Consider the following 13,201-nt stretch of genomic DNA (forward strand, 5'->3'; position numbering starts at 1 on the left):
CACACATGATATCAGATACCCTCCCAAAAATCTTTCCCCAAAACATCTGGACTGGAGGAGCACATCTGTACCAGGTGTTAAAAAGAAATCTGATGGGTTCCTTCTAAACCTAGAGCATGCTTCAGATACCACAGCATTAATTTTGTGCAAGTAAGACATTTTGAATTTAAAGCCTATATTTAAAATGTATCAGTTTGAATGGATAGCATATCTCCTTCTGCAATTTCAATGTTGAGAGCTTCTTATCAATGTTGTGTAGCCCTGATGCCGCTTCTAGTGACTTTGGATGGTGGTGTGACATCGATATTGGAGACAATCAGAACCTAGAATTTTACAAGTGTATTGGAATGTCTTAAAGTCTGCAGGAGATGCTGATTATACCTTTATGTAAGTTTTCATTGGGGATATCACCCCGTAATAGGAAAACACATTCATTACCTGGCCCTTGATTTTTAAACACGCAGCTAAAACTGATGAATCCCCCTTTGGAAAACACTGGTATGTAGAGTATCTAAATATGTAGATTTAATTTTCTTGCAGTTTTATGAAAGTCTGCCTAAGGGAGAACTTCAAGCCTGCATTACTCCAAAACTGTTCAAGTGAAGTAATCACTATAAAAAGCACACTACCGCAACCATCCTCCATGTATTTGTATCCTTTCTGTCATATGGTACTTTCTAATGATATAGAACACCAGGGCTAATGGATTAACCAGCAATTCTTCCAAATAAACAAATGGTCATTAAATGAGGGTCATATGTCATTATGAAGTATATTGACATATGCCAGATCAAGAAATTACAAGTCTCTCCTGTTGTATGACAGAACTACCATGACCCAGCTTCTCCTATCCCGTTTCCTGACCAGTATAAATGTTAATAACTATGAGCAAAGCATCAGAAAAAATTGCTTTATTAGAGGAAAAAGACTATTAAAAAAAAAAGTAAAGAAATCCGGATAACCATTTCTATCAAAGATATCCTCCCCTGCTGTGGAAATGGGGGGTAGGGGATTGCGCATTTTAACATGGAATGTCAATGGTTTGGGGGACCGATTGAAGCGAGGGGTGGTGCTACAATATTTGAAACGTCTCTCTCCTGATGTGGTTCTGTTGCAGGAGACACATTTGGTGGGACACTCATGCCATGCTATGAATAGAAAGGGCTACCGTTTGGTGGCCCACTCTGGTTTTACAACCGGCTCCAGAGGGGTGGGCATTTTGGTTCGATCCTCTCTCCCGCTGGAAATTGATGAGGTGATACATGATGACCTGGGGCGCTACGTGGTGTTGGTGGGCCGGTGGGAAGGACAGACTTTGTGTTTGGTTTCAGTTTATGTCCCCCCGGGGTTGCAAACCACTACCTTTGCGGACTTGGGAGGGTTGCTGCTTGGGCTCCCGGAGGGCCTCCTGCTGGTGGGTGGTGACTTCAATTCTGTGGTGTCGGGTAGAGAGGATAGGCACCCTCCCAGAGACCTCCCCGGGGCGCACTCTTGGCTGGGTGGCTTTATCGACACTATGGGGCTTGTGGACTGTTGGAGATCAATGAATCCGGGGCTCGCCCAATTTACATTTCACTCTGGCGTCCACGGCTCCTTATCTAGATTGGACTATGTGCTGATGCCGGCCGCCCAAGCCCAAATGATCGGGGAGGTCAGACATCTGGCCCGTGGCATCTCTGACCATTCCCCGGTCCTGCTCCACTTAGATGTGGCCATGGGGGCAGAGGGGAGGGTGGCCCCGATTAATCCCTGGTATTTGCATGACCCCACAACTCGTGCCCTTTTGGTTACGTCTCTGGACCGTTATTTTGAGGAAAATCAGGGTTCAGTCTCATCGGCTGTAACGTTGTGGGAGGCTTTCAAGGTGGTCATCCGTGGGCAGGCCCTATCTTTGATCTCCCATGCTAAGAGGCGTAAAACTGAGGAGGTGGTACGCCTGGAGTCGGACATAACTGACTTGGAAGAAGATCTCGGGCGGGGGGTCACACGGGACAAACTCCATACCCTTTGCCTGAAACAAGCGGATTACAGGGCGTTGGTTACGGATGCTGCCAAGCTCGCTAGTAGGGAGCAACAGGGGCTCTTGTATGATGTTGGTGACAAGGCTGGAAGGTTGATTGCATGGCTGGAGAGGAGAGAGCGAGCGAGTCGTGTGGTCCCGGTGATTGTGCGTGCTGATGGTGTGAGTGTTACGGATCCGAGGGAGATTGTGAGCTGCTTTGCGGACCATTTGCGGGACGTCTACTCCCCGGTCTCGGAGAGGCCAGAAGACGACTCTTGTCAATTGCTGCGAGATATTGCATTGCCGTGCCTTTCGGTCGATGATAAAGAACTGCTGGACGCGGCGCTTACAAATGATGAGATAGCATCGGCGATTCGCTCGGTCCGTTCAGGAAAGGCTCTGTGCCCTAACGGCCTTCCGATCGAGCTTTACAAGCTTCGTCCAGATAGGTTGGCACCCCATCTCCGCGAGATGTTTCTTGCATCCCGAGAGACCGGCGCCCTACTGCGTGATCAACGTCTAGCGACCATTGTGGTGCTCCATAAAGAGGGCAAGCCGCGTGATTGCTGTGCGTCTTATAGGCCCATCTCACTCCTAAACGCTGAACCTAAGATTCTCGCTAAAGTGCTCGCAAATCGTCTGATTAAAGTCATCGGTGACCTGGTACATCCGGACCAGTCTGGTTTTATTCCGCATCGCAACACCGCGCTGAACCTGCGGCGCCTCCATGGAGTCCTCGCGAGAGTTGACTCTATTCGGGAGTCTGCCATTTTGGCGTCACTGGACGCCACGATGGCGTTTGACACGCTGGAATGGCCGTATCTCTGGGCGGCGCTGGCTAGGTTTGGTTTTGGACCTGGGTTCATTGGATGGGTGAAGTTGTTATACGTGGAACCACTGGCGCAGGTGGTGGTGAATGGTAGAGTCTCTGCCCCCTTTTTGCTTGGCAGGGGCACGCGGCAGGGTTGCCCCCTGTCCCCGCTTCTTTTTGCTCTTGCGTTGGAGCCCCTGGCGGCGTGGCTCCGGTGGGAACCCTCCATGACGGGTATTCGGTGGACACCGACGTTTGAGGATCGCGTATCACTCTACGCAGATGATATTTTGCTCTTTCTCACCTCCCCGCGGAAATCGTTGATAGTGCTATTTGATGTACTGAACTCCTTTGGTCGCAATTCAGGGCTTGTCATTAATTGGGTGAAATCCTGTGTTTATGTGCTGGTTGGCGATCCCCCTCTTCTCCCGCGTGGCTGTCCAATTCAGATTTCACATTCTGGATTTAAATATCTAGGTATCCACGTGTCCCTCGACCCGGCGGTCCGTTATGCTCTGAATCTGTTGCCCCCGCTCCAGCGGCTGCGGGCCGATGTAGCTCGTTGGCGTAGGCTCCCGCTATCGCCGCTTGGCCGGGCAGCCTTATTCAAAATGATGTCTCTTCCACGCTTTCTGTATGCATTGCAGAATACGCTGGACGTGGTGCCCGCCCGATACTTTAGTGAGGTAGAGAGCTTGCAGAGGCAGCTAGTTTGGGATGGGAGGCCGCGCATTGCTCTCGCTAAACTGACCCTACCGTGGTATGACGGTGGCATAGCTCTCCCTGATATTAGACGATATTATTGGGCGTCCCAGTTGGTGGCGGTGAATCATGGGACATACGGCCCGGCGGTGAACCCCGCGTACGAGATGGATAAGCTACTGTTGCCGGGCAGAGATTTCAATAGGGCGCTTTATTCTACGAAGGGAAGTACTAAATTGACCGGTCCTACGAAAAATGCGGTGCGTGCCTGGCACTGCGCCACCGCTGCTACGGGATAAACGGGCCGTCTGTCTCGTGCGACTCCACTGTATGCGTCGGATGCGTTGGAAGGTTTATGGCGTTCGAAAGGCTTTGAGAAGTGGGATTTGATCGGAATTAGTCGTGTGGGGGATCTTTGGACGAAGGGCGCTTTTAAATCGTTTGAAGCTCTTCAGACGGAATATAAGCTGAGCGATAGGGAGTTCTTTCGTTATGCGCAGATGCGCCTTGCGCTACTTTCCCGAATCCTGCAGCTATCCCCGAAGCCTCCCCGTTGGAAGATCGTTTGCTTGATGGTTACCTGCCAGATAGTACTATCTCCTCTACAAAAAACTGATTGATACTCGAGCGGACCTCCTCACGCATTTGCGAGAGGTCTGGGTCGCTGATGGCCTAGAGCTGGATGATGAGGACTGGGTCGCGGCTGTAGCCTCACCGAGGGAGGTTGCTATACCGGCTCGCCTTTGATTTGTGCAGTTGAAGATACTACATAGGGTCTATGTCACCGGCCCCCGTTTGCTTCGCATGGGTTACACAGATGATGGTGTATGTCGGCGTGGTTGTGGCTTGCTTGGTACTTTTCTTCATATTCTGTGGGAGTGCCCGAAGGTGATACGTTTCTGGACTGGTGTACATGCAGTGATGGAGGAGGTTACGGGTGTGGCGCTGCTCCCTGTGGCTCGGCGATGTGTGTTGAATGTATGGGAACCGACTGACTGCGATGTGGCACAAGAACGTTGGGTGACTTTGGGCAACATGATCGCTAAACGGGACATTGCGCAGCTCTGGGGGTCCGGTCGGCCCCCCACAGTTACGAAATGGAAAGAAAACATGGATTGGTGCATGTTCCGAGAGAAGACGGTTTAGGTGGCCAGGGGCAAACCTAGGGCATGGAGTAAGATGTGGGGTCCCTGGAATTCCTATCGGGGGAATATCTGCGCCCCCCCCTTGGTGGTCGCACCAGACGTAACGATGTCCCCTTGACTTTGATGTTCCTGGTCGCTTTGCGGGATTGATGACCGATCCTCTCCCGGCCCCCCCTGCCCCTTTTTCGCACGAATAACTGTGTAATTGGCTGCGTTGTCGCTGTTGTCCCCCGCCCATGAGAGAGCAAGTCCCTGTTAATGGAGTTCTTCTGCCTGGTATAAGTTTTTTTTTTGTTGTTTTTCTTTATAAAATAGTTAATAAGAAACCTTTCTGTAGTGCTATGTTCAGTTGTGGGCGGCTGCAGCCGTTATGCGTGCGGCTCGCTCCGGCTCTTATGACTGCTGTATTATTGTCTTCCTCCCTTTTCTTTACATTAGCGGCCGGCCCATGCGGTTGTAGGCCCATGACTGTGAATATTCGATGTGTAAATAAAGGTTTTCAAAAAAAAAAAAAAAGATATCCTTCCCAGAAAGTTTATCGGTACCATAATCCATCCAGATAACCTGTATTTTTTTAGCTGAAGCCAAGCTGTCTCATAATTCTGTGGGAATAGTACTTAGGAGCTCTACACACAACAGTCACCGGCAAAACCCCATCTCAGTTCTCATGTTCTGGGTATTATCTGTCCGTCTTTCCCTGTTTGGGAATAGAAAGAAGAAGCCAGTTCCAGCTAATCCATTCCTCTGTGTCTTGCATAGGCGCTGGCTTTCTTGTGGGGAGTGAAAAAAAATTCTAAACTTATTTGTGGGGGAACCATTCTTTATCTATACATATCATAAGCATTTAATGTACTTTTACCTAACAATAGTATTGGAAAGGCTTCACCAACATTTTTCAAATACTATCTATGTTGCACAAATACAGTTTGTGTTGCAATCCTGACGCAATAAATTTTACGGCAGATTAATTACCTAGAATCCAACCAATGCATGATAAGTTTACTTTGGAATATGAATCAATTTGGCCTTCACCCTTATCTGAAGACCGAGTTTTAGCTCAGATCAAGCATGTGGTCGAAGGGGGCTTGTTTCTGGATTACAGTCTTTCTGGAAAGTAAAGGATAAGTTGACTAATGGGAGTATTATTGTTAATGCCTGACACATTTCTTTCCCTTGTGGCTGTGAGAGCAGCCATCATCAGGGTTATTTATGTAGGACATTTGAGGGAATAGCTATAAAAAATGACTAGAGCCACTTAATGGTGGCTACGTATGGACTCAAGAATTGGAGAGTTTGTCAATGTTTTGGGAAAAATGAAGAATCTTTAACAAAAAGGAAATGCAGGGCTACTCCTCTTAGTCTCATTCCATTTCCCCTAGAAAAGTATGGCCATGGATATTATGAGACTGTTTAAGAAGCTGGAATCTAGCATGAGGTACATGGTTTTCCTACTGGTTATTGCTCTAAAGGTTCAGAATTTATGTTTGTCTCTAATCCCACTACTGATTCAGTGTTAGAGTTTATAAGATAATTTTAGGGTGGGCCTATCATCGTCTTTTACATCAGATAACGGAATTTAATTTAGTTAACGAAGACAAAAGATTTTTAAGGAAAGGATGCCTGTGTATACCACATAAGTAAATTATCTTACTGAATGTTTTAATTGCGCTACCATGAAGGACATCCAAACTGCAATGATTGGAATTTTGGAAGACAAAGGATATATTAAAAAGGTGGTTTAGGCATGTCATCATATACTGCATTGGACAGCTGTCTTTTCCCCATTGGAGATGTTGAAGATTCCTTTTACTCAACTTAATCAACATTCGTTATCAAGGGTGTTAGGGAAAGAGGCTAACAGAAGTAAGCATAAATAAAATCAAACTAAGAATAGGGCTGATGGCAAATTCTCTGGCTAGGTGCCTCTGGTTTGTGTGAGTGATATGCTAAAGATAGAAAAAACAGGATTGGGTGGAAAAAGTGAGTGTTTTTACAAACGTCTTTATTTGATTTTGGTTGCTAAATCCTCTGTAAATGATGGAGTCAAGTTCTTGGTGGAATTTAAATCGAGTAGTAATGCGTGATAATGTGCTGGAAGGTTGGTGTACTTGTATTGTTCAAATTCGGAAGAACGGTATGAGGGTTTTCTTTCAATATTAACGGGAGAGTTTTCTACGGCTGACCTGGCTGGCTCCGATGATCTCAACTCTGTCATTACTTCTTACGATGCTATACCACTGAGTGTTTGGTTTGGTGAAGGTGCTGGACTGGATGAACTATTTGAACATAGATAACATTACTTAGTTTAATTTAGAACAAAAGGTTGTTGAGGTCAAGATCTTTCAATCGAAAAGAATTCAAAGCTTACCTCAACAACTTGTCCTTCTAAATTCAATTACAGAGTGTCTGAGGGTAAGACACATTTTGTTTGAGGCCTCCTTGGGATCAAGTATAGCCCTTTTCCCTCATTCCTTTCTTGTGTTTATTGATAAAACTGAATCCCTGATAGAAGTGACTATACCTGTACTACATGCATCACATTTGAATATGTAAATTAATAATATTGAATATATTGGCCACATTTTCAAAAGCAGAAGTTATCTATGTAGTAAAACATAAGGCAATGACTCGCCACTTTTTAGGTAGATAAAGTAACAATCAACTCTTATTTCCGTTTTAGTTTTCAACGGTCCTGGATCCGAATGGACAAGTACGAGAGCATTCTGTCACTAGGCAGAGGAGCCAGTGCCGAAGTCTTCCTCATGAAAAATGTAGAGAACAAAAAATTCTACGCAGTCAAAAGAATCAAGATTGATCCAAAGACAAAAATAAAATCCAAAGAATCAGTCTTACAGGAGGCCACAATCTTACAGAAACTTAAACACCCACATGTTGTTGCATGCCATGAACATTTCTCTGATAAAGAAGATGAACATATTTTTATCGTTGAGGACTACTGTGATGGAGGGACATTAGATGACCATATTAAAAGTAGAAATGGATCTTATTACCCAGAAGATACAGTTATGGAGTGGTTTGTTCAGCTAGCAATGGCGGTGCAGTATATTCACTCTATGAAAATCCTTCATCGGGATATCAAAACGTCCAATGTGTTCCTCACTAAGAAAGGCATGGTTAAGCTAGGGGACTTTGGGATATCAAAAATTCTAAATAGCACCTTCGATATGGCCAGCACATGTGTTGGCACTCCCTTTTATCTCAGTCCAGAACTTTGCCAGGATGTGCCATACAGTTCCAAGTCTGACATTTGGGCCCTTGGCTGTCTCCTTTTTGAAATATGTGCCTTGAAGCCAGCCTTTGAAGCAATGAATCTTGTTAGTCTGTTTTATAAAATTGTAAAAGGCAAATATTCTGATGTTCCTGAATGTTACTCAGAATGTATGCACAATTTGATCAAAACCATTCTTGATAAGTGCCCAGAGAAGAGGCCCACAGCAAGTGCCATTTTGAACATTCCATTTGTCCAGGAACAACTACGGTTTTTCATTGAGAAACAAGAGGCTCAGCTAGTGAAGCATAATCACTTAGTAAGTAAAACCAAAGAAGGTGATATTGTGGGTATCGAGCATCTAGGAAACCGCAGCAAGACTTCCATGGGTCATTGTAACCAAACTCAAGAGAAAAGCAGGTCAAAATCCGCTCCGCCGGGTGTAAATAAGCTGAATGTAGAGGAAAATGACAACTCAGACCAAGAAGAAATATCCAGCAGAGGAGATAAGTCAGACTACTCTGAGGATTTCGATGAGCCTGGCAGCTTATCTTCCACTGAGGAAATTTTGGAAGCAGAAAGTCCAATTCCATCTCGGGTTGGAGAAATTCCTGAAGAGATAGGTGAGTCCTATAACAACTGAATACAATACCAGATATTGAAAGTCTTCAATGTTGTTCTGAACAAGTGTCACATAGACCTCTCAAAGTTTTCATTGACTTGCATCACTCTCACTAAACATCGTACATTTTAGTGCCACGATACCCACTACCTACACTTTCAAATTTGCAAAGTACTTTATGAAATGTCATTCATTGACACAGCTCAATTGGCAACCCTATCACAGCTATCTTCTGACTCCAAGGTGGTTCCAAACCACAGATTTGAGAAATTGAGGTATGTGCGACAAATCATGTAATAAGTAAAGTTATGGCCTGTGAGAAAAACAGGCAGAAATGTATGCTCAATAGGTTAACGGCGGCATCACGGTCTGTGCTGACAGTTGCATCATAAAAACACATCCAGTGTCAGTCCAAATGCTTTATTTCTAGGAAATAAATTTGTATAGAAATATGACAGACTTCATTTTACATACATAATTACAACATCATAAAAATCATACAACACTTAATTTAATTAATCCATCAAAACTCAATCACGGATTACGATATCAACTCATACCAAATAAAAACATTTAAGATATCATTATAAGCCAATGCATATAATTCATTTGAGGATTAAAAAACATGGTAAAGTGCAAGGTGCCGAGCCATGTTCAATCACAGATCACAATATCCACTCATATTAATTAAAAACATTTAAGATATCATAGCAACCCAAGACGTATAGATCATTTAAGGAAGGAAAACACTGTAAAGTGCAAGGTGCAGCCGAACTTTCTTGGAAGGGCAAAATCTATTACCCTGGTCCTGCAACTCATTTCACCAACAAGGGCAATGTAAAGAGTAACATACAACCTAACCCCATTTTTACATGCCTAATAGCGGCATTTAGGGAGAATAGATGAGCTGTAGCCCGGAACATGCATCTAACCTTACTAACCAACATTATAAAGTCCAATGTACAAGACAAATATACATCCCAAGCCTCCCCTTTGGGCAGCCTTCTAACATATTTGGTCAAGATAAACTGACACGAGAGTGCCTGGCATAAGAGGTTACAATCTTTCGCAGGAATAGGCCAGTAGAACTAGCTACACCCTGAAGCCTAATCCCACACATCAGAGTAAACCCTCTCATTCTGTGTTCAAATACCATATTTTATCAAAACGGGGAGGAGAAATGTCCTCCTTTCTGAAAGGAAAGTATACAGTCCACGAAGAGATGGCTCACTAAAAACTTGCGCGCCCCTGCTGTCAGGAACATGGACCCAGGTTCTCCATAATTTTGAGCTTCAAACCTGGCATATGCCATCTGGGGCCAACGCCAATCCTTAGGCTCAAAGTTTAGTATCTCAGGGATTAAAACGGGATTCTATATAGATATGGAAAGTAATCCATACCTTCCTGAGGAGCGAGGAAGGGATTAACAGAGCTCTCTTAAGATAGTGCAAATCCTCCCTTTAACTAGTTTCATGGCACATTTCCTAAGGGTGCATTTAACTCCACTGATGTAGGACGCTTTTCCTTCCCACAGGCGCCCTATCTGACACAGGATTAGTCTTGCAATAGAAGGTTGACAACACCTCATGGAGAATACGGCCCATTAACTTTCGGCCTGCACCTCATTTTTTATCATAAAATAAAAGCGCAGAGCTCTTGCATCTGCCAGGGCACTCCATGCAACGGTAACTAGCTCCCTCCTTATAGCCCAGATTATTGCACTGGTAAGGAAGTCGAGGAGCAATTTCAGGATACACCCTTCTAAACTCTCCCTTGGGACCTGCCTATATGCTAGCACCTCGGTCCCGCAAAGAGCCTGAGGAATGAGTTTACTCTGAATCACCTTACTTAAGGATTCAAAGGAATAACTCTCAAATCTGTAATCAAACCTTTTCAGGGCCTTCCCTTCGGCTGACATTACCAGTTTCCGAGAGGCCATATGTTTGTCGCAGCGTAGATCACCTGAAAACATCGCACCCAAATAGTTATATTCACGGACCTGCTGCAACCGTACATTCACTAGGAACCAAGTAGAGGGCCTTTTCTTTTTTTTTTTTTAAAACAATGTCCTTGTTTTTATTGATACTAGTAGTTAACTTATTATCAAGACAGTAAGAATTTAGAGCGTTAAGTTTTCTTTGAAGTTCAGTAGGTGTGAGATCCATCACTATGAGATCATCTGCGCGCAGTAGGTAGCTGGTATGCCTACCCCCAAACTTTGGTGAAAAACTATGAGTAACGCTAAGCGCCTGTGGAAAGTCTGCAATGAACAAACTATACAGCACAGGAGCTAAAAAGCACCCCCGGCGCAAACCATTCTCTACTGGGATTTTTTCTTGACAAGCTACCGAAGCCATCTAGATCAACCTGGACCCAGTTATCACTTTGGAGCCCTTTCTACAAATGTAACAGGTCCCCAGCGATTTTCCACCGATTAAGTTTGTGCCAGAGCGCACTTCTGTCCACTCTGTTGAAGGCCGCTCGGAAGTCAAAAAAGCAGCAGCAGAGGCTACCTGCCAGCTCCATTGACCTCCTTGTGACCCCCCCACCCCCACAAGGTGAAACAGTTTTCCATTATGGATTAATTTGGTCTAAAACCCCCTTGCTCAACAGGTATTAAGCCAGATTCAAAACCCAAGCAGCTAGATGCTTTAGCAAGCTTTTAGCAAACAGTTTAGAAGTAATATCTAACAGGCTAATCAATGAATAATAATTAGCTGTTTGATCCAATTACCCTTTTTTATGAATTGGCATCACCATGGCTCCTAGGAGTCCGGGAGATATCCTGAGTACGTTACCCACTTAAAAAAACACGCTCAATATTAGACCCCACTTCCTAGGATCTTTCTTAAAGATCACAGATGGTAGGCCATTGGGGCCGCCAGCCCTGGAGGCCTTCATATTGCTGATTATTTCAGAAAGAACTGCTGGCGTCGGTGTATTTGCGATTACTTCCACATTAACTTGTGGACAGGGCTCGGTCACTATGCTATTCGCAGAATCACTGTTCCTATAGTGAGTGGATAAACGTATACCAGTTTTCCTCATTGATATGTTCCTCCAAAGAGGAAGGTGATTAGAGGGTTACGAATTCACCAGCCTCCAGAAACTCCTGCTATATTTCTCCACCAAGGCGGCCAGCATTAGTTCCCTATCTAACCTATAAAAACTCCCTCTTTTTGTGGGCACACAAATTTCGATTAAGCCATTTTCGAGGCCACCCTAGCTTCCCCTCAGGCTGGTGTTACATGGATCAAGGGTTTAGACGCTGACAATTCCTATTCGCCACTCTTCTACCTTCCTGACATGCGTCGTCAAACCCACTGTCTCCCTTCCTTGAGGACCCATGAGATTTCTGAGGGACCCCCCCATTGTTTGGAATGCTGGAATGGGATAGTAATTGTTTAGTTAATCTGCAATACCATCCCATTGCATCCTTGCTTGTTTCCAAATCTCAGGGTTCAAAATCAATTAATGAGAGGGTTTGCAGGGCGTCTTCAGTGATTACAACCTGAATTCTCATATGATAGATTACCTCCTAGGCCAACGGAGGGCGAGCACAAAACAAAACTACTAAGCAAGATGGTCACTTGGCCCCAAATCGAGAACTCTCAAAATGTTTATCCTAGGGAAATGAAGAATTGTAACAAAAACATAATCAATAGGCATGGTACTGTTACCATGTTTCAAGGTTCTGGCCGATGGAATGTCATTGTTACATCGACCATTGATATTAATCAAATTCAGCAGGACAAGGCAGGCCAGAACCTTGGCATTCCTTGCACTCACTGAAAAGGTACAATCAGGAATGATTAAGGCATATCTTAGTTCTTTTATTAACTCTTCGGATTCAAGTTGATCTCTCATTAAAATCCCCTCCCACCACAAACAAGGCATCTGGATATTGCACTAGCAATTTGTTTTTAAATCATTGACCAAATTACATACTTCACATTCCAGAAGGGGGTGAGCCGGGGGACATATACATTAAGACATACTTCTGATTTAGACCCACATCATTGGGAAAACACGTCAATTAGCCCCACGAGAAACCATACACTGGAGGTTTTGAGCTTAGTTACCTTCTTCCCAAAGCGGACCGAAACCAATATAAAACAAGCATTGGCATAGCCAATAGGTCTCGCTTTTGGGACCTTATAAGTGTTTAGCCATGCAACAGTTAATGTTGTTGCAGTAAGGATATTGTGCTGCATAACTAAATACCTATAAGATCCCAAAAGCGAGACCTATTGGCTATGCAGATGCTTGTTTAAAGATGGTGGGATTCATTGTTGCTTGTCAGTTGCTGCCACAAAATGGCCAACAGCTACTGGGCTTCCAGTCACTTGGTGGTAGTCCTCTGGGTGTCTTGTTCACCTTGGTATATACCAGTTGCTGTTTAACAAGCTTTAAGCAGACAAAATCTCTGTGAAAATAAACAGATCCTCAGAAACACTACAGATCATATTTTATCGGCCTCAGATGGATGAAGAGCTGAGTGGACCCGCTGGGATTTGAACCTGTGATGATGAGGTCAGACACAGACCCCTGCAGTGGAAGCATTAGTCCACTGAGCCACCAGCCCCCAAATTTAGATTCGTTGATTTAAAACAATGCCATTTCAGATAAATATTTTTGCGACATGATAGATGCATACATTGTGGTAAAGTATGAACTGCATGTAAAGGTA

At 44.5% G+C, this 13,201-nt stretch overlaps 1 protein-coding gene across 1 annotated transcript in view; it reads left to right on the plus strand.

Moving 5' to 3' along the window:
* The window catches only part of LOC146789271 (uncharacterized), a 96,429-nt gene that overhangs the window by 41,476 nt on the left and 41,752 nt on the right, over positions 1-13,201 (plus strand). The window contains exon 2 of the mRNA XM_085630898.1: positions 7,341-8,512. Within this exon, the coding sequence (XP_085487024.1) occupies positions 7,363-8,512 (1,150 nt within the window). The 5' untranslated portion in view covers positions 7,341-7,362. The remainder of the gene's footprint in view (positions 1-7,340; positions 8,513-13,201) is intronic.

This window comes from Triturus cristatus, chromosome 10, assembly GCF_964204655.1.
Source record: "Triturus cristatus chromosome 10, aTriCri1.1, whole genome shotgun sequence".
Classification (NCBI taxonomy): domain Eukaryota; kingdom Metazoa; phylum Chordata; class Amphibia; order Caudata; family Salamandridae; genus Triturus; species Triturus cristatus.